This window comes from Carettochelys insculpta, chromosome 5, assembly GCF_033958435.1.
Source record: "Carettochelys insculpta isolate YL-2023 chromosome 5, ASM3395843v1, whole genome shotgun sequence".
In the NCBI taxonomy this organism is placed as follows: Eukaryota; Metazoa; Chordata; order Testudines; family Carettochelyidae; genus Carettochelys; species Carettochelys insculpta.
The window spans coordinates 593,174-619,263 of NC_134141.1; the positions used below are offsets into that span (position 1 = coordinate 593,174).

The 26,090-nt window shown below is 46.4% G+C and overlaps 2 protein-coding genes across 4 annotated transcripts in view; one reads left to right on the plus strand and one right to left on the minus strand.

The window, feature by feature from the left end:
* HEMGN (hemogen) overlaps positions 1-26,090 on the plus strand; it is a 128,730-nt gene that overhangs the window by 13,188 nt on the left and 89,452 nt on the right. The gene's annotated exons all lie outside the window — the stretch shown is intronic.
* B4GALT1 (beta-1,4-galactosyltransferase 1) overlaps positions 21,351-26,090 on the minus strand; it is a 51,070-nt gene continuing 46,330 nt past the window's right edge. The window contains exon 7 of one of the 3 annotated variants that reach the window (XM_074994481.1): positions 21,351-25,878. In XM_074994481.1, the coding sequence (XP_074850582.1) occupies positions 25,743-25,878 (136 nt within the window). In that variant the 3' untranslated portion in view covers positions 21,351-25,742. The remainder of the gene's footprint in view (positions 25,879-26,090) is intronic. The other 2 variants (XM_074994480.1, XM_074994482.1) reach the window with 2 other exon arrangements.

The following is a 26,090-nucleotide window of genomic DNA, read 5'->3' on the forward strand; positions in this document are numbered from 1 at the left end:
CTCCCACACTCCCAGCCTCTGTCTTTAAATTGCCTTAGGTCACCAAGTCTTCCTGAATTTTCAGAATTGGTCCCCATATGAAGTAGGTTGGGAACTGCTGTACTGAAACACCATATGGTTTTTGGCTGCTCTTGTCTCTTCAGTGTGTTGTTAGCAATAAAGTGCTGTTTTAAGTGACTCCTACTAGAGCCAAACTGTCTGGCAGAATAATAGCACATTAATTCCCCTCCACACAATCCCTCTGCTTATTTGTGTTGGCTGGGTGCATAATTTGCTGGACTGGCTGCAAAAATTGAAGGCTGTGTGAGAAATGGCCTGCTTGTGCCAGTGAAACTTTCTTCCAAGTCTTTGACCCCTGAGCTCTGAGCCAAATCAATGTAAAGTTATCAGCAAAAATTGTGTTACCCTTCTGCCAGAAGGAGTCAGCAGCAACCAGGGCCAGGTTCAACATCTGGGGTTTCCTTTTCATCCATCTCTCACAGAACTTGCTCAAGCCTCCACCCAGTAGTGCTTCCCCACTCACAAGCGCACAGTCTGAGTGTAGAAAAGAAATTTTTAATGAAAGAGGCAGAAAAGTCAACTGGCATAAGCTTGGGAAAATGCCACACCCAGAGTTCAAAACCAACCCTCAAATAACTGTCCCAGCTCAAATGGATTGAGCAGTGTCCTTGGCCTCTCAGGCTCACCAGTCCAATATTGTAACCAGCTAATCCACACACCCAAACTTTCTTCCTACCCCCAATTCAAATGCCCCACTTACAACTTGGTCCAGTCCATGCAGGCCTTGACACATCACCTTGATGCATTCCCTCATTGAACCTGAGGCAATGCCCACCTTACACTGGTTCAGCGTTCCGCTTGCTCCCTGCCAGCTGCACCACCAGCCAGCTGCCGGTCACATCGTCCGTCCGTCTGCTACTTCTCCTACCAGCTGGCCACCTTCCAGTCGTGCCATCCTTCTGTCTGCTACTCCTCCTACCAGCCACTCACCATCCATCCGTCTGTCCACTGCTCCTGCTACTGGCCGGTTGTGCCATCCATCCGCTTCTCCTATCAACTGCCCACCAATCGAACTGTCTGTCCGTCCGCTGCTCCTCCTACCGGCTGCCTGCCAGACGTGCCGTCCGTCCGCTGCTCCTCTTATCAGCCGCCTGTTGATTGTGCCGTCCGTTCCCCACCCTTCCCCAGAGGGTTACTCCACTGGAGCAGGTGCGGGCCTGCAAGGGGATTGGCTGTGTCCTCCCCATTCTGGATTTGCCTATGATGAGGATGGCTCACTAAGCAGAGACACATGCCTCTGGAAAGGCCTGGGCAGATAAGGGGTCTCCATGAGTCTCTGAGGCACAACAGAGAACTGCCAGGAAGCGCAGGGACCCACAGGGGCTGACAGGGGACATTGTCACAGTAACTATTTGGGTGGTTTCTACAATCAAATCTGTGGCTTGGGGAGTTGCCTTTCTAGGGTCATGCTACAGCTTAGTAGGTAGCTGCTAAAGTGACTGGTGAAGAACTGAGAGGACTGAGTGATTGTTGCAGGTGTGGGCGGAGGTGAGCCCTGGCAGGGCCCAAGCCATCCCAGCAGTGCCCAAGCTGCCCCCTGCCACCAGTGAGCCCTGAGCAACCCCATGCAGGGTCCAACCACCCCAAAGCGAGGCCCAACCTCCGTTGTGCTGGGCGTGAGCTGCCCCCCCAGAGGCTTAAATGCTCCTCCAGAAGGGCTTGAGCTGCCCTGTGGGGGTTCAGCCACCTCCTGGCAGGGACTAAACTGTCTTGTGTGGGGCTCGACCTTCCACCTTCTCCCACATGAGGCCTGAGCAACTTCAGTCTGCACAGGGCCTGAGCTGTCACACAGCAGGGCCCAAATCGACCTGTGTGGGAACTGAGCCGTCCATCCCCAGCAGCTTAACTACCTTCCCGTGCAAGGCCCGAGCTGGCACCCCCTTCTCCCATCAGCTTAACTGCCCCGCCCCCAGCAGGGTCTGAGTTGACTCCTCCTACCTCCCATGCAGGGTCCAAGTTGCTCCCCTGCCCACCAAGTGGGGCCTGAGCCATCCCCTTGCTCCTGGCCAGCTGATAAGTCACAGGGCCTAAAAGCACATAAAAACACCTGAAAGCACCCGGAGCCAGGCACTCAGTGATACACATAGAGTCATAGAATACTAGGACTGGAAGGGACCTGGAGAGGCCATTGAGTCCAGCCCCCTGTCCCAATGGTAGGACCAAGTACTGTCTAAACCACCCTAATAGACATCTATCTAACCTGTTCTTAAATATCTCCAGAGATGGAGATTCCACAACCTCCCTTGGCAATTTAGTCCACTGTTTGACCACCCTGACAGTTAGGAACATAAACACATGCTGCTCAATACTATGCACTCTCTATAGATAACAGCTTACCGTCAGGCACACTACGACCCAAATTCAGGAGCAGGTTGTAATGACAACATGATGGACAGTGTTGTTTTGATGGTACCACCATTATCCCCCAAGTTAATGGGTAGATCTAGTGGCATTGAGGTATTATAGTGAAGAGGTTGTACCTGGATACGTAATGTGTACGTAACGTGTTTGTACCTGAGTACAAAAGTGTATTTCACACTGAATGTATTGTCCAGTTTAGGTGACAGTATTTGGGGCATTCTAGCCCTCTGAATATATACCGAGGCCATTGTTGTGGCATACACAAGTACTACCATAAAACCGTAGACAACTAATCTAGGTGCCTGGAGGTTTGGAAACCATACATCAACAACAATAAAACCTGGTTCCAGTGCCTTCATACCTCGGTTGATTTGTGGTTCTTGGGGGCACTCTGAGGTCTGCAGTGTCAGCTGACTGCAGAGTTTACACCACTGTCCAAAGAAACCACACAAATCCAGCCAAGATGATTAACATCAAATGGAGCAGATTGGACGTCCGAGCACCACACTGGTATAGATGTCCGACTACACCAACAGCCATGGCCGCTACATCACACTTGCCAAAGAATTGCTCTGCGAGGGCTTGGCAGGGAGTATTTTTTGTTTTGTTTTCCAAATGTGAATAATTTGGTCCTGTTTGCGGAAAGATTTTTCCTGCTTCCTGCATTTGACTGTTAGGTGCAGACAGACCGTCTTTGTGATGAGATAAGTTGTACCTTTGCAAAGCAGAAGAGATCCATAAAACACTATTAATTATTGTTTCCCTGCAAATTTCCCACTTTTGATGACATCCAGCCATTTCTGCTTGCTCTTGATCTATCAGGCAAACTATTTGGAGCAGATTCCCTGCACTTTGTGCAGCCATCATCTCAAAGGGACTATCCATCCACTCTAGATACCTACATAGCACTGTCACTCAATTATGAGCACTGCCTAAGGTGCACATATTTCTCCTCCCACACCTCTGGAAGGCACAGAAGTGCTGCTCCAAGTGTAACCAATGTGGCAATCCATCAACCAAGGATTGAACAGAGACTGGGAGTGGTTGGCCAATTACAAAAGCAGTTTTTCCTCTCTTGGGCTACGTCTACACTAGCCAAAAACTTCGAAATGGCCATGCAAATGGCCATTTCGAAGTTTACTAATGAAGCGCTGAAATACATATTCAGCACCTCATTAGCGTGCGGGCAGCCACGGCACTTAGAAACTGACGCGGCTCACCGCCGCGGGGCTCATCCAGGTGGGGTTCCTTTTCGAAAGGACCCTAGCTACTTCGAAGTCCCCTTATTCCCATGAGCAGATAGGAATAAGGGGACTTCACAGTAGCCGGGGTCCTTTCGAAAAGGAGCCCTGTCTGGACAAGCCGCGCAGCGGTGAGCCGCGTCAATTTTGAAGCGCCGCAGCCGCCCGCATGCTAATGAGGTGCTGAATATGTATTTCAGCGCTTCATTAGTAAACTTCGAAATGGCCATTTGCCTGGCCATTTCGAAGTTTTTGGCTAATGTAGACACAGCCTTGATGTTCACAACTCCACATTAGCTACTGATAATGGGCCACATCTACCCTGACTGAATAGATCTTGTCATCTCTGGCCCACTGCTTGACTGAGTCTCCCTGTTTAAATCCTCCTCTGAACTGCCTCCCTGCCAACTGATGCATTTGATGAAGCAGGTCTTTGCCCACGAAAGCTTATGGTGCAAAATATCTGTTTGTCCATAAGGTGCTGTGGAAGTATAACATTGTGTAAGTATAACGTTGTATAAGGGGACATGCTGGATACATTGTATATGAGAGGGACATGCCAAAACATGTTACAAAGTATCTGAGGGAGCACGCGTAGGGACAGTTAGCTTTTGAATGGAGAAGCAATTTAGATGGAGCCAGCACGTCTAAGAAGCAGGCATCAGAATGGAAGGTGTGAAGGGCAATTAGTTAAGTTAACTGGAAGCTGTTAAAGGAGATTGTTAAGGGTGGCAGGTAATTGAAGATATGTGACTGGTCTCAGGGATCTCGAAGGGTGGTGACTAAAATCTTTCTTCTTTTGTCTGTAACTTCTCTGTAACTTGTTCTCCAAAAAACTGTATAAATTAAGAGACACAAGCCCCACTCGGGGGGCTCACTTCTAAATGTATTAGCAGAGCGGCTTTGCTAATAAAACAGAGTGGTCTGATAAATTGTGAGTCTGAGTCAAACTTTGACAGTGCCACAAGACTTCTTATTGTTTTTGAAGATGCAGACTAACTGGGCTGCCTTTCTGATACAATGTGGCAATGTGGCCTGAGATTGCAGATAGCTGAGCTACTTGCTCAAAGCAGGATAGTTCTGCCCTGAGCGTTATCAGTACAGCAATGGCAGCCTGAGTTTGCAGAGAGCCTGAGCCAGTGCGAGGAAAACTGCCACAAGTAGAATCACCTGAGGCTCTTTGCAGACGCACATTTTTCAGGCTTTATTCACAACCAGGAGAACAAAGAATAGACTTTTTCTTTGAACACAGAGATTCTGATGTAACCCATAACTTCAAGATTTGGGGATCCAAGCCTTGGGCCTGTAGTAACTGTGGCTTAATCTGGCCACAATTATGCCTCTGCCAGCTTCATTCACATAAAGCTAATGAACTCCCAGTCCAAGGCGATACGATTGCACTTCAGACTGTGTAAGTTGTTGAAGCAGACACCAGATGCCAAAATAAATAAATGTCAGGTACAGTCATACCCCAAGATACGCCCATTCGGGCTATGAGAATTCACATTTACGAGCAGCTAGATTTAAAACCACAACTTCACCCTACGAGCCATTTCCTCGAATTTACGAGTGCCTCAGCGGGATGCGGACGCCCTGCGGCGGGAGAAAGGCCGTGGCTCTGGACAATGGCTGCCCGCAGCTGCATCTCGCCTGGTGGTGGTTCCACGGAGCCCCCCAGCCCAGCCTTCACCTGGGGCTGGTCTGGGTCTGCGCTTCCGCGCTGCAGCAGCTGTGCGCCCCAGGGCGGCCACCACCCGCAGGCTCCCACGTGCTCCTGGGAGAGGTGGCTGCTGCACACGCAGCCCATCCTGGCGCCGCCCCCGCTGCTCGTTCTCCGGGCGGCTAGAGGGCCACTGCCGCCAGCCCTGCGCGGCTGTGCCTTGGCCGCCGCCGGTGGGGCCTCTCTGCCCCGCAGCCCCGCACGAGTCCCTAGCCCCACACGCAGCTACCCAGCTTTGCACACCCCTCCCAGGCGCTCTTTGATTGCCATGCCCCTGGGACAGCCCCCTGGTCTCCAGCTCTGCTCCCCAGGGCTCACTACCAGGAGGACTTTTCTGAGCTTTGCTGCTGTATATGTAGTTGGTGCGTGTTGCATTGAGTTCTCCCCTCAGAGTACTCATGGTTTGATAGTTTATAGCAGTGATAATCTTGTGCATCATGTCCCCTAAAATGAAGACAGTGCTGAAAAAACCAAGTAATGAGCTAGAAAAGCCAAAAAAAAAAAGACAGAAAAGCCATACCTCTAGATGTAAAATTGGATGAGATAAAGCATATCGATGAAGGACAGCATAACAGAGATGTGATGCAGGACTCCATTTATCTTCGTCTACTGTGCGTACTATCTACATGCAAAAGGAAAAAATATTGGAAGCTGCTGAGACTGCTGTTGGTGCAAATTCAACAATGTCATCTTTGAGTAGGCACCCCATTAAGCAGAAACTTGAGACTCTTTTGTTGCAATGGATAGAGAATTCAGTTAAACGCCACGACTCTTAGCTTTCTTCTCATAACAGAAAAGGCACTATCATTGTTTGAGCGATTGAAGGCACAGGCAATTGAAGAGGGTGATGAGACAGCCAAGGATTTGAACTTTAAAGGCAGTAATGGATGGTTCAACCATTTCAGGAAGCGGGGACTCCTGCATAGCCTCAAGGTTACAGGTGAGGCAGCATCCGGCGATTTTGCAGCAGGCAGTGCTTTTCCTGAAAAGCTGAAGAAAATTATCCAAGAAGGCGGCTACACTAACAAGCAGATTTTCAATATGGATGAGACTGGCTTGTTTTGGAAGCGAATGATGTCTCGTACCTACATCTCCAAAGATGAAAAGCAAGCCAAAGGACATAAAGCCTCTAAAGACAGGTTAACATTGTTGCTTGGTGGCAATGCTGAGGGTGACAGAAAGGTCAAACCTTTGCTCGTATACCATTTGGAAAATCCATGGGCTTTGAAAGGTATCGATAAGATAAACCTTCCAGTGATTTGGCGTTCAAATAGAAGTGTATGGGTGACCCAACACGTGTTTCTGGACTACATGCCGAGTTACTTTTGTCCTTTCGTCGAAAAATATTGCAAAGACAATAACCTAGACAACAAAGCACTTTTAATTGTCGACAATGCTCCAGGCCATCCAGCAACAATTCTTGATTATGGTAGCAATGTTCAGGTGTGTTTTTGCCTCCAAACACAACATCTTTGATACAGCCGATGGACCAAGGTGTCATTGCTACATTTAAGGCTTACTATATGCAGCTTGTGATGAAGTATCTCATTGATGGTTTGGACAAGAGTGACATTCTGACGGTCAGGGAATTATGGAAAAATTACAACATAAAAATGGCCATTGAAAACATAGCAACTGTTTGGGACAAAGTGACAGTGAACACTATGAATGTTGTTTGGAAAAAACTTCTTCCTGAGGCTGTGCATGGCTTTCAATGTTTTGAATCTGAAGAAGACAATCTGTGATGACATTGTACAGCTGACAGCAAAAGCAGATTTTGATGAGGTTGACACCGAAGATGTGCAAGAGGTGTTGGAATCTCACTCTGAAGACCTGACGGATGACGAGCTAATTCAATGAGAAGAAGAATGTTTGAAGGGGGAGGCTGAACACTTGAAAGAAGGGAAATTCGACAAAGAGGAAGAACCAGTAAAAGAATTTGGCACGAAACAGTTACGCAATTTGTTCTCCATTATCGATAGTGCTTGTGCTTTGTTGGACGAAAATGATAGCAATTTTGAAAGAGCTCAGAAAGCTAAAATTCTCTTGAGAGAATCGATTGAATATTACAAACAACTGTATGATAGAAAGGTGCGAGAAGGCAAGCAGACAAGTATTTTATCGTTTTTTTCTTCGAGCCCGCCCTGCTGCTGCTGCTGGTACTTCTGCCACTTCTGAGGCTCAACCTTCAACCTCTGGTATCTCTCTTCCTCCCATTGCAATGGAAGAAGAAGACGACTTTGACAATCCAGAAATTATGGCGTGTGAAGAAAGCAGCCACTCTTCATCCTCCTCACCTTTGCCTTCATTTTCTACTCCATTCACACCAATGCCCCCATCACCAACCAACGAACAACAGTGACTCTCCTCGCAGTCTCTCTCACCTCATCTTATCGCCTTTCCACAGGATGTCAATTTGTTCGCTGAGTGTGATATCATTTGCATTGTTTTCATTGATTTCTTTTGTCTTTACTGTTCTGTTCTTTTTTGCATTAAAGGTTGAATTACATAAACATTGAGTATCATATGTATGTTTTGTTTGTGAGCGTAGTCTTAAGTGTACTGTGCATAATAGCTACGAAAGAACTTAACGAGCGCAGGTAAACAGCTATATTGTAGAGTAATTAATGAAGGGAAAATGCCTTGTTAGGTTGTGTTATGATAACTAATGTTAACTATTGATGTAATTGTGTTTATTTTAATGGGATTTGGTGTTATTTTAGCATAAAAGGGTGTAAATTTTGGGGCTCAGGAATGCATACAATTTTTCCCATTGAAATTAATGGTAATTACATTTTCGACTTACAAGAATTCTCCCTAAGAGGAGTTTTTCAGGAATGAAGTACCCTCGTAAGGCAGGGGAAGACTGTGTTGATAAAGCCCTCCACCGGCCTCTTTATAGAGCTGGCAGTTTCTGCGACAGTGTATTACATAATCCATGCTTCTTCACAAACACAGATTAGTGACTCAGAATGTACCCACTGCTGCTCATCTGCATTGTCTTTGTGCTTGCAAGAATGGCTAAGAACTCCAGAGATGAGTACTCACATAGTTAGAGCAACACCCAAGACAGTTGGAGAGACCCATATTCTGAAATGTTGGAATAAATGGGGGAGACGTGCTGGGCCAATCACTTATAACCAGGAACTAGGAAATGTACTTTGAGCTGTTTTAAACATGCTCTCATTTACTCCTTGGCCACATAGCCTTGTGACTGCCAAAAAAAGCTCATAGGCATAACTTGTGCTTGGTAAGATCTATAGGCAGCTGGCACAAAAGCCTACAAAGTCCCTGCCAACTTGAGTGGTGGAAAACATGACTAGTGAGACCTTGCTCTTTCTTTTCCAATTGTGGCATCAGTGAGTGCACTGCAACTTTTGCCACCACTGAGCTTGTGCTGTTGAACAAACAAGGTTGCCTTGCCAGACCTAGCATGTTGCTATTGCACCATTCATACTGGCTGAAGGTAAAACATGTCTCCACGGCAGGAGCGTGTGCCCCTTCCTGTGCAAATTGCCATAACCCACTTACAAAGGATGCCCACACCACCACTACACACAATTTTGGAATCTCAGGGCTGCCAACCCCAGGGATGCGCAGCACAGTGCTGGTGAGATTGTGCTGCTTGTGACTGCCAGTGTGCAATGGAAGGGCCTACCCAAGGTGCAAGAGCCCTGTAATCAGAGCAGTGAGAGGCTACCGAGAACACCAGTGACAACCCTGCTGGAGCCAGAAGCCGCAGCACAAGTACTATTGTTTGGGGGTGCATCAGAACCTGGGTTATGGAAAGGACTGCATTGGGTTTGCAATAGACCATGCAAGGCGCTCAGATATTAAGGTGATGGCACAGTGTAAGAATCCAACGAGACTAGGCCCAGGCAAAGATCTGGTCCAGCTCAGTGGGAGCAGGTGGGGATGAGGGTATTGCATCATGCGGGTAGGACTCCTCTCTGGGGATTGGCTCCCCACTTCCCTATGGCTAAGGCCAGGGGCAGCAGCCTGCCACCACTGATGCCTCTTGCCGCTCCGGAGGCTACCACCACTTAAACAAAAATACTGAAGTAAGTTGCCTGCTAAACCAATTGGATTACTTTTTTTTTGTTTAAGCAGCAGCAGCTTCCAGAGCCACTGAGCAGTTAGCTGTGGCAGGGAGCCCCGGAAGTGAAAGCTGCAGCAGGGCAGGGAGCCTGGAGGTGAAAGCCAAGGCACAGCAGGAAGCCATCCCATGCGGGGGGTGGGGGGGGAGTTAAACCACCAGGAAAGCTGGGGGGAGGAGCAGATGAGCCTGCCCCTGCTGGAGCCATGCACCCCACCAAGAAGGCAGCAGAGAGGAGCTGCAGGCACTGAGGCGAATTAACCCTGGGGGTTGGGGGGGGTAGAGTTAGGGCTCACAGCAGTTAATCCTGGCGGGGGGGGGAGTTGGGGGTTCAGAGGAGTTAAGCCTGGGGATGCGGGTGGGGGGGAACAACTTTCTAATATCGGAGGGGTAGCCGTGTTAGTCTGGATCTGTAACAGCAACGAAGGGTCCTGTGGCACCTTATAGACTAACAGAAAAGTTTTGAGCATGAGCTTTCGTGAGCACAGACTCACTTCATCAGATGCTGGTCTTGGAAATCTGCAGGGCCAGGTATAAATAAGCCAGAGAAAGGGTGGGGATAACAAGGTTAGCTCAGGCAGGAAGGGTGAGGCTTACTACCAGCAGTTGATCTGGAGGTATGAATACCAAGGGAGGGGAAGCTGCTTCTGTATTTAGCCAGCCATTCGCAGTCTTTGTTTAAGCCAGAGTTGAGGACATCGAATTTGCAGATGAATTGTAGCTCAGAAATTTCTCTTGGGAGTCTGGTCCTGAAATTTCTTTGCTGTAGGATAGCTACTTTTAAGTCTGCTACTGTGTGGCCTGGGAGATTGAAGTGCTCTCCTACGGGTTTTTGTATATTGCCATTTCTGATGTCTGATTTGTGTGCGTTTATTCTTTTACGTAGAGACTGTCCAGTTTGTCCGATGTATATAGCAGAGGGGCATTGCTGGCACATGATGGCATAAATTATATTGGTAGATGTGCAGCTGAATGAACCCACGATGGTGTGGCTGATCTGATTAGGTCCTGTAATGGTGTTGCTGGTGTAGATATGTGGGCAGAGCTGGCAACGAAGTTTGTTGCATGGATGGGTCCCTGAGTTAGAGTGACTGTGGTCCGGTGTATAGTTGCTGGGTAGGATTTGCTTCAGGTTGGCAGGTTGTCTGTGGGCAAGGACTGGGCTGCCTCCCAAGGCCTGTGAAAGTGGGGGATCATTGTCCAGGATGGGTTGTAAATCCCTGATGATGTGCTGTAGAGGTTTTAGCTGAGGACTGTAGGTGATGGCTAGTAGTGTTCTGTTGGTTTCTCTCTTGGGCTTCATGGCACACGTCTGGCTCTGTTGATCTGTTTTTTCACTTCTTCAGGTGGGTATTGCAGTTTCAAGCGTGCTTGGTAGAGATTCTGTAGGCGTTTGTCTCTGTCGGAGGGGTTGGAGCAAATGCGGTTATATCTTAGTGCTTGGCTGTAGACAATGGATCGTGTGGTGTGTCTGGGATGGAAGCTGGAGGCATGTGTAGCCAGACAGCCAGCCCCCTCTCAGACCAGCATTGCTGGGAACACAAGGGAGCCAAAACAACAGGGCACTTAACATAAATTCCAGCACAGCCTTTGAAGCTGTGAGAAGCACAGGTGTGCTGCTGCAATGTGCCTCTGGGAACATATACAACGATTAGGCTCACAGCAGACAGAGAAGCTGTGACAGACATGGCTCTTAGCCCCTACTAAATAACGTGATGCACACACACCCACATCCTAGGTGGGAAAATATTTACCCTAATAAAAGAATGTCCAGTAGTCGAAACTTATTGTTTCTCTCCCTTGCAAGTGTAAACTACTCTTGCGAGAGCTGGCGTCACCCAGACAGACCAGCCCCAATTTGGCATAAGAAAGGAGAAAGAGAATAAAGGAGTACAGAGGTATAAGTATGGGACCTACAGCACCATGATTTTTGAGTGCTTTTCACTATCTATCTGCTGGTCAGATAAGTGACAGCCTCCCAAGGCTTCTGCAGCTAAGAGGGTCCCTGAGCCTTGTCCCTTATTCGTCTTTCCGCGGAATTGAGTGACTGATCCTGGCTTGGCACCGCTGGAATCGAGAGATGCAAGGAGGGTAAGAAGCACCCACACCTGATCTCCTATCTTTAGTGTACACATATTTTGACATAGAGCTCTATACTTTGTTTTCTTTCTTTGGGATTGTGGCTTCAGCTTTGTAACTTGTTTGTGTGTGTAACATCTATACATTTAAATAAGTAGGCACTAGCAATTTTGTAACCACATGATTAGAATCTAGTTTAATAAATTATGGTAACCATTTGTGCATAAGCCTGACTTGTTTCTCTGGTTTACTGTAAAGCAGCCAACACAATTAAAGAACCTCAGCCGTTTTGGCTATAAAGCCTGGCCATTAGGTGAGAGTACTAAGAGCCTAGCGTTGAGTTGTGCCGCCTCCACGGGGCAAACTCTTGGGGCGCCTGTCAGTCAATCCTGACTGCCCACTGCGAAGGAGCTCTGAGCTCTAGCAGTTAAAGTCACGGGTGTGGAAAGGCTCTTAGTGCTGCCATTGGGGCACCTGTCAGTCAGCGTTGACTGCCCACTGCGAAGGAGCTCTGAGCTCTAGCAGTTAAAGTCACGGGTGGTTAGGACCTTGGGGCATCCGTCAGCCTAGCCCGGGCTGCCCGCCGCGAAGGGACAGTGCGTCCTAGCGGTTAAAGTCACGGATGGTATAAAACGGGCATAGCTGGCACCTCACCAAACATCCTTGGCCATCGGCTAACAGCATGAAGGTAGGCGTAGCGGTCAGTGGGTTTATGGTACAGGGTGGTATTGATGTGGCCATCGTGTATTAGCACCATGGTGTCCAGGAAGTGGATCTCCTGTGTGGACTGTTCCAGGCTGAGGTTGATGTTGGGGTGAAAGTTGTTGAAGTCCTGGTGGAATTCCTCCAGAGTCTCCTTCCGATGGGTCCAGATGATGAAGATATCATCAATGTAGCATAAGCAGAGATGGGGTGTTAGTGGACGAGAGCTAAGGAAGCGCTGTTCCAGGTCAGCCATGAAAATATTGGCCTATTGAGGGGCCATGCAGGTACCCATAGCTGTGCTGCTGATTTGAAGGTATATGTCGTCGCCAAATCTGAAATAGTTGTGTGTGAGGATAAAGTTACAGAGCTCAGCCATCAGATGTGCTGTAGCATCATCAGAGATACTGTTCCGGGCAGCATTTATTCCATCTTTGTGTGGGATGTTGGTATAGAGAACCTCTACATCCATGGTGGCTGGGATAGTGTTTTCTGGTAGGTCATCAATGTCTTGTAGTTTTCTCAGGAAGTCAGTGGTGTCTTGGAGATAGCTGGGAGTGCTGGTGGCATAGGGTCTGAGGACAGAGTCCACATAACCAGACAGTCCTACAGTGAGAGTGCCAATGCCTGAGATGATGGGGCATCCAGGATTTCCAGGTTTGTGGATCTTGGGTAGTAGGTAGAATAGCCCCGGATGGGGCTCTAGAGGTGTGTTGGTATAAATCTGTTCTTGTGCTTGTGTAGGGAGTGTGCTGAGCAGATGGTGTAGTTTCTTAGTGTATTCCTCGGTGGGGTCTGAGGAAAGTAGCCTGTAAAATTTGGTATTGGAGAGTTATCTGGAAGCCTCCTTCTGGCAGTCAGACCTGTTCATGATGACAGTAGCTCCTCCTTTATCTGCCTCTTTGATTATAATGTCAGAGTTGTTTCTGAGGCTGTGGATGGCATTGCGTTCCGCACGACTGAGGTTGTGAGGCAAACGATGCTGTCTCTCCACAATTTCTGCCTGTGTGCATCAGCGAAAGCATTACAAATCATTGTGTATGCACTGTTCTTAAAAGAGGGGTGACAAAATAAGTAGCATCAAACCATACTTTAAGGACTGATGCCTATTCACACGCATGGCAGCTCTTGAAGGATTGATTTTGTAACTGAATTTGAAAAAAAAAATAGCTCTTCTCACTATTTTGGTTGCAGACCCCTGGATAAGGCCAACCAGGATCTTACGAGAGCTGTAAACAATGATGGACTAATACAGTCGTTCCCAGCCTTTTCCATAGGTGGACCCATTTTGACAGTAAGACTTGGTGACCCACAGCAATTAAAAAAAAAAAGGGGGAAGGGGTGCCCATGCTATAACTAGTTAATTTTGCACCTGAGAAAAGAATATAAAATTACGTCCCCCCATTTTTATATATTCATAGTAGTTATTTCATAGGAAAAGGGAAATACATTAATACTAAAATAACTACATTTATTATAACAAAAGGTCTTCTGGCACCTTATAGACTAACAGCTATTTTGGAACATAAGCTTTTGTGGGCAAAGACCCGCTTCATCAGATGCATGGGGAGGTACATTTATTATAGTTAATCTGACTTGTGGTGGGGGAAAGACACACATCCCCAAACTGCTTGCCTCCCCCCCCCCTCACAGCTTAAACCCCACATTTGGAGGGCTAGGAGAGTCACAGCCAGGGGGCTGGAGGGAAATCACAGAATCCTAGGGCTGGAAAGGACCTCAGGAGGTTATCAAGTCCAGTCCCCTGCTTCAAGCAGGATCAACCCCCCCACTAAGTCATCCCAGCCAGGACCTTGTCCAGCCGGGACTTAAAAACCTCTAGAGATGGAGATTCCACCACCTCTCTAGGCAACGCATTCCAGTGCTTCACCACCCTCCCGGGAAGTAGTTTTTTTCCTAACAGCCAATCTACTCCTTTCCTTCTGTAACTTCAGCCCATTGTTCCTTGTTCTGCCGTCTGCCACAATTGAGGACAGTTTCTCTCCATCCTCTTTAGGGCTCCCCTTTACGAAGGTGAAGGCTGCTATTAAATCACCCCTGTGTTTGCTGCAAACTAAACAAGCCCCAATTCCTCAGCCTCTCCTCATAGGTCATGTGCTCCAGCCCCTTAATCATTTTCGTTGCTCTCTGCTGAACCTGCTCCAGCACATCCACATCCTTTCTATACTGAGGCGGGTGGGTGACGCGGGCAAAAATTGGATGCAATACTCCAGATGTGGCCTCACTAATGCTGAAGAACAGGGAACAACAACAACTCTGGATCTGCTCAAAATGCTCCACCTAATGCACCCCAATATGACATTAAAGGAGGAGGCTGGGAATCACACGCAGGGGCTGGAGGAGTCGCACTCAGGTTGGAGGGGGCTGGAGTTACATTCAGAGGCTAGGGGAGTCACAGCTGGTAGGGGCGGGGGGTGGAACCATGACCCATGCTGCTGGACACTGGCTGGGGCAGAGCCCTGGCCGGTAAGTGCCAGCTGTGGGAACCCAGCCACTTGCAGAGAAACCCTGCCCTCTTCCAGAGGCTGGAAGCCAGATAGGGCATGGAGCTCTGACCAGCTCTCAGCTCACTGTTGCCCATCCCCGCCGCCCTTAGGCTTAAGCTTACCACCTCCACATCCCTCACCAAGCCAGGCAGTGCTCCTTTTCTGGCTCCCTAGCTCTCTGGCCTATACCTTTTTCCCAAGCAGGTGGGCAGTTACCTACCCTGTCCTGCCCTGCAGCACTGAAATGGCACTCAATTTAATTGATTGGTGAGGGCGAGTACCACTTCAGCATGAATGGATCCTTAAGAGCCACCTGCAGAGCTGCCCAGCCCAGCCAGTGACTGGTTCTGTCCCATGAAAGCTCATCAGCTAATACATTATTTTGTTAGTCTTTGAAGTGCTACTTGACTACTTTTTTGTTTTAATCACAATCCATGTTTGTGTCACACCCCATATGTTACCCGCACACATTTCTCATCCCTTCCACACTCAGGGACATACACACTTTTACCCAATCCATAGGGCTCAAGGCATGACCCTGTTAATTTAAACTCCCACCCTTACCCAATTCCTAGGGCTCAGGGTGTAATTCCCTGTGGGTATGCAGGATCTGTGCCACTGAAAAAGACGTATCCAGTAATATTCTTATTCTCTATTTATTTACAATTGCCAGGAAAGCAGAATACATGCTAAGCACACAGTATCATGCTCACCAATCCTGATAAAGCAGGCAGGCAGACTTGCGCTTTTGGGACAGATAAAATCACTCTGGATGCTGGTTGCTGCACCTCAGGGTCTTAGAGGGGTCTTGGGGGAGGGGATGAGTCTGCCTTAAGGTGTTCCTTCTTCCTTGATGGGCTCTTCTCCTTTTCCCCCTTGTTCTGTTCTTCTTTCCCCCCTTTTTCCTTCTTGGACTCCAGTTTTAAGCAGTGAACTTGAGTCCTGCTTAGCTCTAGCTTGACCAATTATTTTAGTGCAATTTTACTAACCAATCATAACCTATGGTAACAGAATTACCTAACCAGTCATAACCCACCACCTTAACTGATTTACACCTAACAAAATTAATTACACAGCAGAGAAGGAGCAATTACAAACCAGACAGAGATTATACAGAAAACAGTAGAAAAGTGAAGACAATCATCATAGAATGGCGATTCCACAACCCCAGCTATTGATAAGCCATTGCCTGCCAGATGAAATGCTGTTAACTAAGTTTTCTTTACCCATCTTGCAATCTGTTTAATAGTGGGTGGCATTAGGATGTGGTCTTCTTCTTACGGCTTGATATGCTACTATTGTGCTGAAATGTAGATAGAATGCGAGTATGTGACTTGTCTCTTTAGTCTGGCTGCAGACAAGCTATAGGCCTCACAAAATGGCTAGAGAAACCATATTGGTAATACTGTTACACATAAGTTGGGAAAACCCTGGAATAACAGATATTAAACTGTGTATAAGAGCAACCAAAAACCCAACAGCTGTACAGAAGCCACCTGCGAGCTTCAGTATCACTCCTGGGGTCAGGTTAGCTCCAGGCAAGAGGGTGAAGTTTTGTTCTTAAGGGTGAGAGAGAAGCAGTGCTGGTAACATCTCTGAATTCATGAAACAGCTATTGAAGGTCCCACAGTTGCAGTCCAGGAGGAGCTGACCCAGATACTCATTTACAGAAAATGGCAAAGTAATAGCTAGTACTGTACTGACTTGCGTGGATTTCTCACAAACCGTGATCTTCCTGGGGACACTAATGTACACTTGGAAGGCAGGGGTGAGGGGAATAAATGAACAGGAATCCAGTTTGTTCTGGTTTTCCTCACGGGAGTGTTTCCAGGTCCTTGCTCATTCACCACTCTACAACCCCTCTAACTCCATGCTATGCCAGTGGAGCTGCAGTGCCCAGTGGAGGACTACAAACAGTGCCCAGCTGAGGCTACATTATTTATTGATGTGAAGGCATTAGTTCATTGCAAGATTCCTCTCTAGCCCAGCCCAATGTTTGTCTTGCAGAACCGCCCAGTGGCAGCCAGCTCCATCGCCAGTGGCAAATACACCCAAAAGGGGCAGGGTGAGTATGACCCCTCCACCCTATAGCAATATTATATGACTATAGCGTAATTATGATCCATTTTGTATAAGTCATGTAAAGGGTGATTGTCCTATGTGTATGCATGGTCATTTTTACACCTGAAGTTATTAATACTGGCTAAGGATCTATATTTCAAATAAACTTAGTCTGGAGAACACCCAAAGGCAATCTTTCACATACAACAATGAAGAAGGCAAAAAGGACTGATGACCCATCAGCAAAGACAATGGACTGTGGAATAGCTTAACTTTCCTCTTGGCATTTTGGCCAGCCTGTAAGCATGGCTACTATGATGCAGCAAGGTTTCAGAAGGCATATGAACAGCCCACAGGACTCAACACATCTTACGATGTCAGTAGTTCCCCACAAACTGAGTTTAAGGACAAAGAGTTTCCACCATATGCTAAAGATATATAAGGCATGGAGCAACATGAGGATGCCTGGAAACACCTGAGGAACAAATAGGGGGAGTGCTGGATCCAGGCTTATGGGATTTCTAGCCAGTGTATGGAAAACCTGGAGGCTGTAAGGAAGTGTAGTTTATGTCTTAAAAGTCTGCATTCTGCTTGTACCAGTCAGGGTGATCATTAATGTTAAAGTCCCAGCTTTCCAGTAGTTAAGCTTAGTTTGCCTTTTGGATTTTATTTGAATGTTATCACTTATAAAATAAATGTATTAGCTTTAAAAAAAAAGATTTCGTTTTAACCTAAACCAGTGAGAGTGGAGTGACATGCTGGGGAATTTTAGCTCAAGACACTGTTGCATTTCCTCTCCCTGGTGAAGTAGGGGCAGACTCTATGAGCTTACACTGTAATGTGTCCTGTACACCACAATTTGGTATAGTTTTGAGTTCATATTCCAGTCATGGGAAGGGTGCTTCCCTGGAGATTTGGGAGGTCTCTGCTGTTGGTGCATGCAGTGACTGGTCAGAGCCTACTTGTACACAGCTGTACATGGGGAGTTCTTTTTGGGTGGATTAGAAAGCTAGCCCATTTTGTAATTCCAATTCCTGCCGAGAAGGCATTGTTATTGGGCACAGGTAGAAAGAATAAAAGAAAAGCCAATGTATTTTGCCAGTAACCTGTCTCACAATCATCACACATATGTATTTTAATAGACCCTCCTGTTGTCTCGGTGCAGCGCTGGAAATAAGTACAGGAGGGGAAGAAAATCTGCACAAGCAGGTTGTAGCAGAGCCACCCCCTCCCTTTTCCCTAAGTCCCAGCCCAGTGCCTTCACTCCAGGCCAACCCAGGATTAAGCAACTGTCCTGGAAAGAGAAAATGACACTAATGTGTTCTGTTTAAACACTAGAAACATGGCAAGTGAGATTGTGAACAACTGAACAGCAAACTCACCTTTGATGGCATTTGGAGACATTTCAAAACTGTTTCAGGTGCCAGTACAGAAAGGGCTCAGGTATGCTATACAGGTAAGATATACACAAGTAAAACATGGAGAAAGCCGTGCGAGTCTATCTACTGTGAAAACAAAAAAAGCAGTCCAGTAGCACTTTAATAAAATAATTTATTAGGTGAGCTTTCGAGGGACAGACCCACTTCTTCAGACCATAGCCAGACCAGAACAGACTCAATATTTAAGGCACAGAGAACCAAAAACAGTAATCAAGGTGGACACATCAGAAAAAAAATGATCAAGGTGAGCAAATCAGAGAATACAGGGGCAGAAGCAGGGGCAGTGAGGGAAGAATTAGATTAAGCCAAGTATGCAAATGAGCCCATATAGTGACCCAGAAAAGTCCCACCCTGGTTCAAACCACATGTTAATGTGTCAAATTTGAATATAAAAGAGTTCAGCAGCCTCTCTTTCAAGAGTGTTGTGAAAACTCTTCAGTAACACGGAAACTCTTAAGTCATTAACAGAATGGCCCACTCCATTAACAGGTTTGTGGATCAGGAGTGTTTTTATGTCTGTTTTGTGCCCATTAACTCTTTGTCTGAGAGAATTTGAAGTCTGTCCAATATGCAAAGCATGTGGGCATTGTTGGCACATGATGGCATATATGATGTTAGTCGCGGAACATGAGAATGTGCCTGTGATTCTGTGAATAACTTGGTTAGGTCCAGTGATGGTATCGCCAGAAAAGATGTGGACAAAGCTGGAAGCGGGCTTTGTTGCAATGAAAAGTCCCAGGACTAGTGTTCCTGTGGTACAGACTGTGGCTGTTGGTGAGAATCCTCATAAAGTTGGGAAGTTTTCTGTAGGGGAGAACAGGCCTGTCACCTAGGGCCTTCTGGAGTGTGGCATCCTGATTAAGGATGAGTTGTAGGTCTTCAATAATAAGTTGCAGTGGTTTGAGTTGGGAGCTATAGGTGATGACCAGCGGCGTTCAGTTCTTGGCTTTTTTGGGCCTATTTTGGAGTAGCTGGTCTCTGGGTATTCGTCTGGCCCTGTCAATTTGTTTTTTATTTCTCTTGGTGGGTAATTCAGGTTTATGAAAATTTGGTAAAGATCTTGTAGTTTTTGGTCTCTGTCAGTAGGATCAGAGCAAACGTTGATTGTACCTAAAGGCTTGACTGTAAACAATGGATCTAGTTATGTGTGCAGGATGGAAGCTAGAAGCGTGTAGGTAAGTATAGCAATCAGTGGGTTTCCAGTAGAGTGTGGTACCGATCAGGCCATCCTTGATTTGTACTGTAGTGTCCAAGGAATGTCCCTCTCGCATGGAGTAATTGAGGCATAAGTTGACAGTGGGGTGCAGATTGCTCAAGTCTCTGTGAAATTCTTTGATGCATCTCCTTCCTCAACAGCTGATTCAACTCCCATGCTGGCTTGCGGCTTACCTTCAGTGAGAGCTTGGAACTGAGTTCTTTCTTGCACCCTAAGCACCAGATCTGCAGCTCCCATTGGCTGGGGATCACAGTCTGTTGTCTGCAGACAAGGTAATGCAGAGAGTCACCTCTGCATGGGAGCCAGAGCACTGATTCCAGGAGCTGCTTAAATAAGTGCTGCCCACACTCAGCATCCCTGAGGCCCCTGCACTCCACCCCAGTCCCCTTTCTACCCTTCAAAAGTATGTCCCCCCTGTACCCAAACCCCTCCTCCTCAGCCCACCTGAGTCTGCATCTCCAGCCAGAGGCTCACCCCCAACCTTGGCACCCCAAACTCCTGCCAAGCCCAGAGCACCCTCCCGCACCCTAAACATTTCATCCCCAGCCCAACTCTAGGACCTGCACCACCAGCCAAAGCCCTCAGCCACCTCCCATTCCTTTGTTCCAGCCAAGAGCTTCCTTCCTCCCTCAAAACTCATTGGTCCTTGTCCTGAGCACCTTCCTACACACTAAACTCCTAGTTTCTGGCCCTATCCAGAGTCTGCACCCCAAGCCAGAGTCTTTACCCTCCCCTTTACCCCACCCCCATTTTTATGAGTATTCATAGTCCACCGTACAGTTTCTATTTTGAGATGTGTTCCTTTCCTCCAAGCCAATTATCTTTGCCCACTCCTGGTCTACAAAATACATAATACTGCGATGGGTGCAGGGCACTGCCCTAGAGATGCCGTCCAGTCTTATGATTTTCTCCTTAGAGAAATCAGCTGTTTTAATGGAACTATAAAACCTTACACAGCTGGGATCATGGCTGCAGCAGAATGTCTCTCCTCCAGGGCATATAGGACACTTGAACTACCATGCCCCAGCATGCTGACTCCTGGACATCATCAGAGGAAGACTTTGCTTATAGGCCCACCAGAGCCTACCTATAATTCTGGAAGGTGCAAGGACCATTCCTCACTCAAGCCATTATTGTTGGCAGGAGGGAGGGAATAAACCCTATGCAAAGAAGTGTAAACTGGTAACAAGGAATGGTCTACACACTAGCAGAGTAACTATGGAAGAAACGGACAAAATACATGTCAAACAAAATTATCCACCTGTAAAGACTTAAAATATTTTATGTTATACGAACATCAACATATGAACCTCAGCTTTTACATGTGGACATAATATGAGTGATAGAAAGTACAAAGCAAAACAATCTATGGAAAATGTGTTTAAAACAGCTACACTGTCCAGCAAACAAGCAAAGACCACATGATAAAAGGCCATGAACTAGAACACTTTGGCTGCGTCGACACTTGGCCAAAACTTCGAAATGGCCATGCAAATGGCCATTCTGAAGATTACTAATGAAGCGCTGAATTGACTATTCAGCGCTTCATTAGCATTAGGACGCTTCTGGCCGCGGCACTTCGAAAGTGCCATCTTCGAAAGCGTGAAGCTCGGCGTGGCTACATGGGGGGTCCTTTTCGAAAGGACCCCGCTCCTTTCGAAATCCCCTTATTCCTCTCAGCCAAGGGGAATAAGTTGATTTCGAAAGGAGCGGGGTCCTTTCAAAAAGGACCCCGTGTAGCCGCGCCGAGACTTGTGCTTTTGAAGGCGGCACTTTCGAAGTGCTGCGGACGGAAGCGTCCTAATGCTAATGTAGCGCTGAATATTCAATTCAGTGCTTCATTAGTAATCTTCGAAATGGTCATTTGCATGGCCATTTCGAAGTTTTGGCCAAGTGTGGCTGCAGCCTTAGTATTCTAAAGACAATTGTTAAGAAGTCAGGTATCTGCATTTGTTTTACATCCAATTATTTGTTCCAGATTTTGCCCATTTTATACACAATTCCAATGAGCAAATGGGAACCACCACAAACTAAGATTCACAGTGAAAATTCACTTTGAGTCAGATACTTGTTTACAGATGAGGTCCCTGAAAATCCCAGAAAGAACAAATTTCACAGTTTGACAGTTGTGCTTTACATAAGAACTCAGTCTGGGGAAGTCCCAGCTCTGCTCCACAGAGCTATGCATATTACTGAGAAGGGGGGAGGGGAGATTTTTGTTTTTAAAGCACTTTTCTTAAATAGTTTACAGTTTTAAATATCAATAGTACCAGAGAGGTAGCCGTGTTTGTATTCTAACAAAACAAACCGAAAGTCATGTAGCATTTTAAAGACTAACAAAATGATTTATTAGGTGATGAGCTTTCATGGGACAGACCCACTTCTTCAGATCTATATACATTTTAAATATGAGTAAAGGAGAAGTAAGTATGTAAAATATCAGTCCATGGGAATTCTTTAAGTGTCTGATATGATAAATGCTGTGTTGCTTCAATGCTTCCTTCCTCCATTTCCTTTAAGGCACATTTGTAGAAACCTTTCATGTTCACAGTCAGAGCAGTTACCACTTACTTGAATTCCATTCTTTCCTATTTTAAATCTCAAAGCGTTCTATAGAAATTTTCCTTATCTTCATATATTAATAAGGCAAAACAAGTGCAATATACAGTGCTTTTGCATGGCTTGGGTAGCTAGAAGATGAAACACATCTCTGAAAGTTCAGATGTTTCAGCTGATAGAAGAGGCAATTTGGGAGGGAACCCACAAGGATTCTGGGATTTTCCAACAAGCCTAGGTAGAGTTTGGTTCGTACATTCTCCTGCCATTCAAGGGGACCTGGGGAGCCACACTCTTCAGACTCCTCTGAAAATCCCAGGCCACATTTGACTACTATGCAGTGCTGCTGTATGCACATGGGATTTGCAGAGAAAAAATGAATGCAGATTCAGGCAGGGAGCTAAACCACGTGCTACTGCATTTCTGCCAGGATTAGGGGCTGACCTACCAACACAGCATACTCCTGAGGGAACTGCGCTAAAATATTAAATGAGAACAATATTTTAAAAGTCTGCAAATGTTATTTGTCAATAAGTAATGTAGCTCCAGCATGGTAGTAAGGAGCACAGACTGCTGGCTCCATTGAGGTGGGAGATAACTTTGAAGCCCTCACCACCTCTAATACAGGGATTCAGCAGTGAGACTGAACCCAATCCTGACACATGCAAGGGCTGAACCCTCTGTGCTAGGCACACGAGGTATGGCTGGGCAGGCTGCAAGCAAGGAGGGGCTTAGTATGGGGGGATGCAGGTGTGGGGTGAGAGGCTTCTGTGTGGGGCAATCAGAGTCCAGGCAACTCAGTAGTAGATCTGGAGGCACAGGGGCTTGTTCACGGTGGGAGGTCCAGGTGCAATAGGACTCTGTGGCGAGTCCAGGTGAAGGTGGTTGGCACTCGGTGGTGGGGTCAGTCGAGGGGTCCAGGTATGGGGACTTAGTGGGGCTTCATGGGGTGGTGATCCAGGTGCAGCCAATTGGGGCCCAGTGGGGTGGGTGGCCCAGAGGGGTCTGGGCATAGTGCTAGTGAGCGTTCAGTGGACCACTTAACAGGGACTCCCAGCTTCTGCCAAGGGGATGCTACATGCTAGGCTCCCACATCCCATGCTAGTCCCCTATCACCTTTACTTTTTCCCCTCCCCCTCCTGCTACCCTGTGCCACACCTTTCCTTCCTCACTGCCTCTTCCCCACCACACCCTCCCTTCGCTTATGTCCACATCCCCTTACCCACACCCATCACAGGCACTCACTGTTCACAGAAAACAGGAAGGCTCCCTGCAAGTATGCAGGAGAGCCCAACTGGCACTAGGACCCAGGAGATGTCAGTCAGGTCCACAGGCCCTTGAGACTTGGTCTTCTCCAGCTGGGCAGCTCTGTGCTTGCAGAAATGAGGGGCCTGGGGAGGCGTGGCATGTAACCCCATGTGCTCCCCGTGCCTTGCCTCTGAGAGGGAATCCCCTCCCCCAAAACGGCACACATGGTTGCCCCCCCCATCTCTCCTGTGTAACTGGTTTTTTGGGCGGGGAAAGGGTGTGTTTTCTATGGGCCGGTGTGCAGGCACCCAGAGTCCACCCAGGAGCAGTATCAGTGACTTTGTACTGCAGTTCAGAGCATTAATCAATTACTCCCCAGACCAGATGTTCGCAGGCTGGCTTTCAGATCCAGATATTGCAATGGGTTCCACATAGGCAGATCAGGGTCTTAGTTTCAGTGTTGCCAAGAAGCGGGTCTCCCTCGTTCTGATCAGAAACCAGAGCTGTACTGGTTTAAGCAAAGGTGGGAGTGTTTACAGATTTGGTGCACTTGTGTGCGTGGACACACACACAAGTCTGGCTTGTGTTGGCAAGTATACAGGTGCAGGTTAAAGTTTCAGAACCAGGAGTCCACACTGGCCTCACATTAACTTGTATCAGTGGACAAGCCCTTACAAGTCAGACTGAAGGAAAATTTCCCAGGTCCCCTATTCAGTTATTGGGGCTTCTACCCATTCATTCAGTCACAGCTGGTGGTCAAAAAGCACCTGTATATAAAGCAAGGTAATTGCTTATCCTCTGCCCTACCTTTAGATCAGCACCATCATTTCTTATGTAAAGCAAAAGGGGCTTACACTCAAATTCTATGCACTTCTGAAACAGACCTAGCTAGATGCAGGAGTTACCCTACAGGCCTGATCCGCAGCTCCTGCAAAGCCTCCCACTGACTCCTATGGATTTGGCTCAGTTAGCATAAATCATTTTAGACTGGGCTGGCTGAAAAGTGGCATAAAAAAATCACAAACACTGCTGAGATGTTGGTGCTTTGAGGTGAAATTCTGACCTGCTCTGATGCCATAACGCTGAAGGGATTTTCAGAATGTCATGCTACAAAAAGGCAAGATACATAGGCTGGCACTGCTCCCTTTCTGCAGTTTAAAAATACCATGAACAAAAAAAATGTAAACTCCTTACTTGGCTGTGGAAGTTACAAATGACTATTGCAACACTTCTCCATAGCTTAGCTAACACTTAGTGTGTGCTTCAGATCAGCAAACAAAACCTGAACTCTTATTGTACAGTTAATACTAAAGCATTAAAGAGTGCAAAAGATTTCATGGACAAATTTTAGTGTAAACTTTATACATCACTCACACATAATGAAGCATATAAGAACCTGGTCATTTGGCAGGACAGACTATTATTAAGCCACATTTAACTACAATGCTACATCCTAGTTTAATCAAGATATTAACATACAAATGTCTCTTAAAAACCAAATGTTTCTCACATCAAAAAAGGGAACAGTGAATTCAAGTTTTATGTATAACATTAACTAAAATGCATTTTGTTTTCGTGAAATTTATATAGTATTTAAATAGTGTAATAAACTCTTACAAAAGTACACAAATTTTGGTAAATTTTAATAAACAATGCTATAGTTTCAGGCCAAAATTACAATCAATTTGCCTTTCTCAAAAATTACTGCTCTATATAGCAAGACATCTGTGAACACAGATCACCTGGAGACAGTACTTCTTGCACCAGTCATAATATTTATACTGTCCTGTGCAGCTCCCACCCTTGAAGGACTGCTGCATCCCCTCTGCAATAATAAAATCTGTAGCTAATACAAATTTTGTATGATCAATTTTTCCAGCACACACCCTATATAAAATCAAAGAAAAATGTTTGTTCTGTTTGATGTTAAACATGAACAAGTGATACTGCCTCCATTAAAAAAAAATCTAATAAAATATGTAAACTTGTACAATTTTAGCAGCATTTCTCAGTCCTTCATAAAGTAATAGCAGCAAAGAATTTAAAGCCGTATTCTTGTCTACCTAATTTAGCATATGGAAGAAATAATATGATAGTCATAATAATGTTATAAAAATAATATTGCGGATTCATCATTAGTTTATGAACAATAACATTTGTATAAACTATGTGGGGAGCACTGCAGCACATACATAAACAGCCAAACATTTCCTGTCAATGTAAATATTTGCAACTCTTATTTACAGTTTCTAAACTTACAAAAATATTGTAGAGCTAGAAAGTTGTGTAAAGTCAAGTTTGAGATTAAAAAGGCTCGCTTGTCCAACAAACATAGAAAAACTTTGCATAGCTGAATGAGGCTTTCTTGTTCATTTCTGACTGTAGTAAAAACAGTACAGTACATGTAAAAATCCTGTGGATCAGACTTCCCTGGTAGCTTCCCTTCTGCCTCTCCAACACTAGTTTTTGGGTGAGCCAACATCCACTGTGATTTTTGTATAAAGTGGGTATTTATCAGTTCTCACTACCTTGTATGACAGTGAATTTAAGCCATCAGAAGTCATTGTCTCCCTTGTGCGAGCAATTCTGTCAAACCTGTGGGGGAAAAAATGCACTGTTGTAATATGAACATATGCCTATGCCTGCCAGGCTCGGGAAGGGAAACCTTGGCGCTTCTGTGAGAGATGAATGGAACCTGCTGAGAGTGGGGGAGCGCCCACAATTAAAAACCCTCCCCAAGAGTTTGAGTCATGCCCCAGCAGGCACAAGTTCTGCCTCTTACCTTCAGCAGCCTTTCCCTGCAGCTC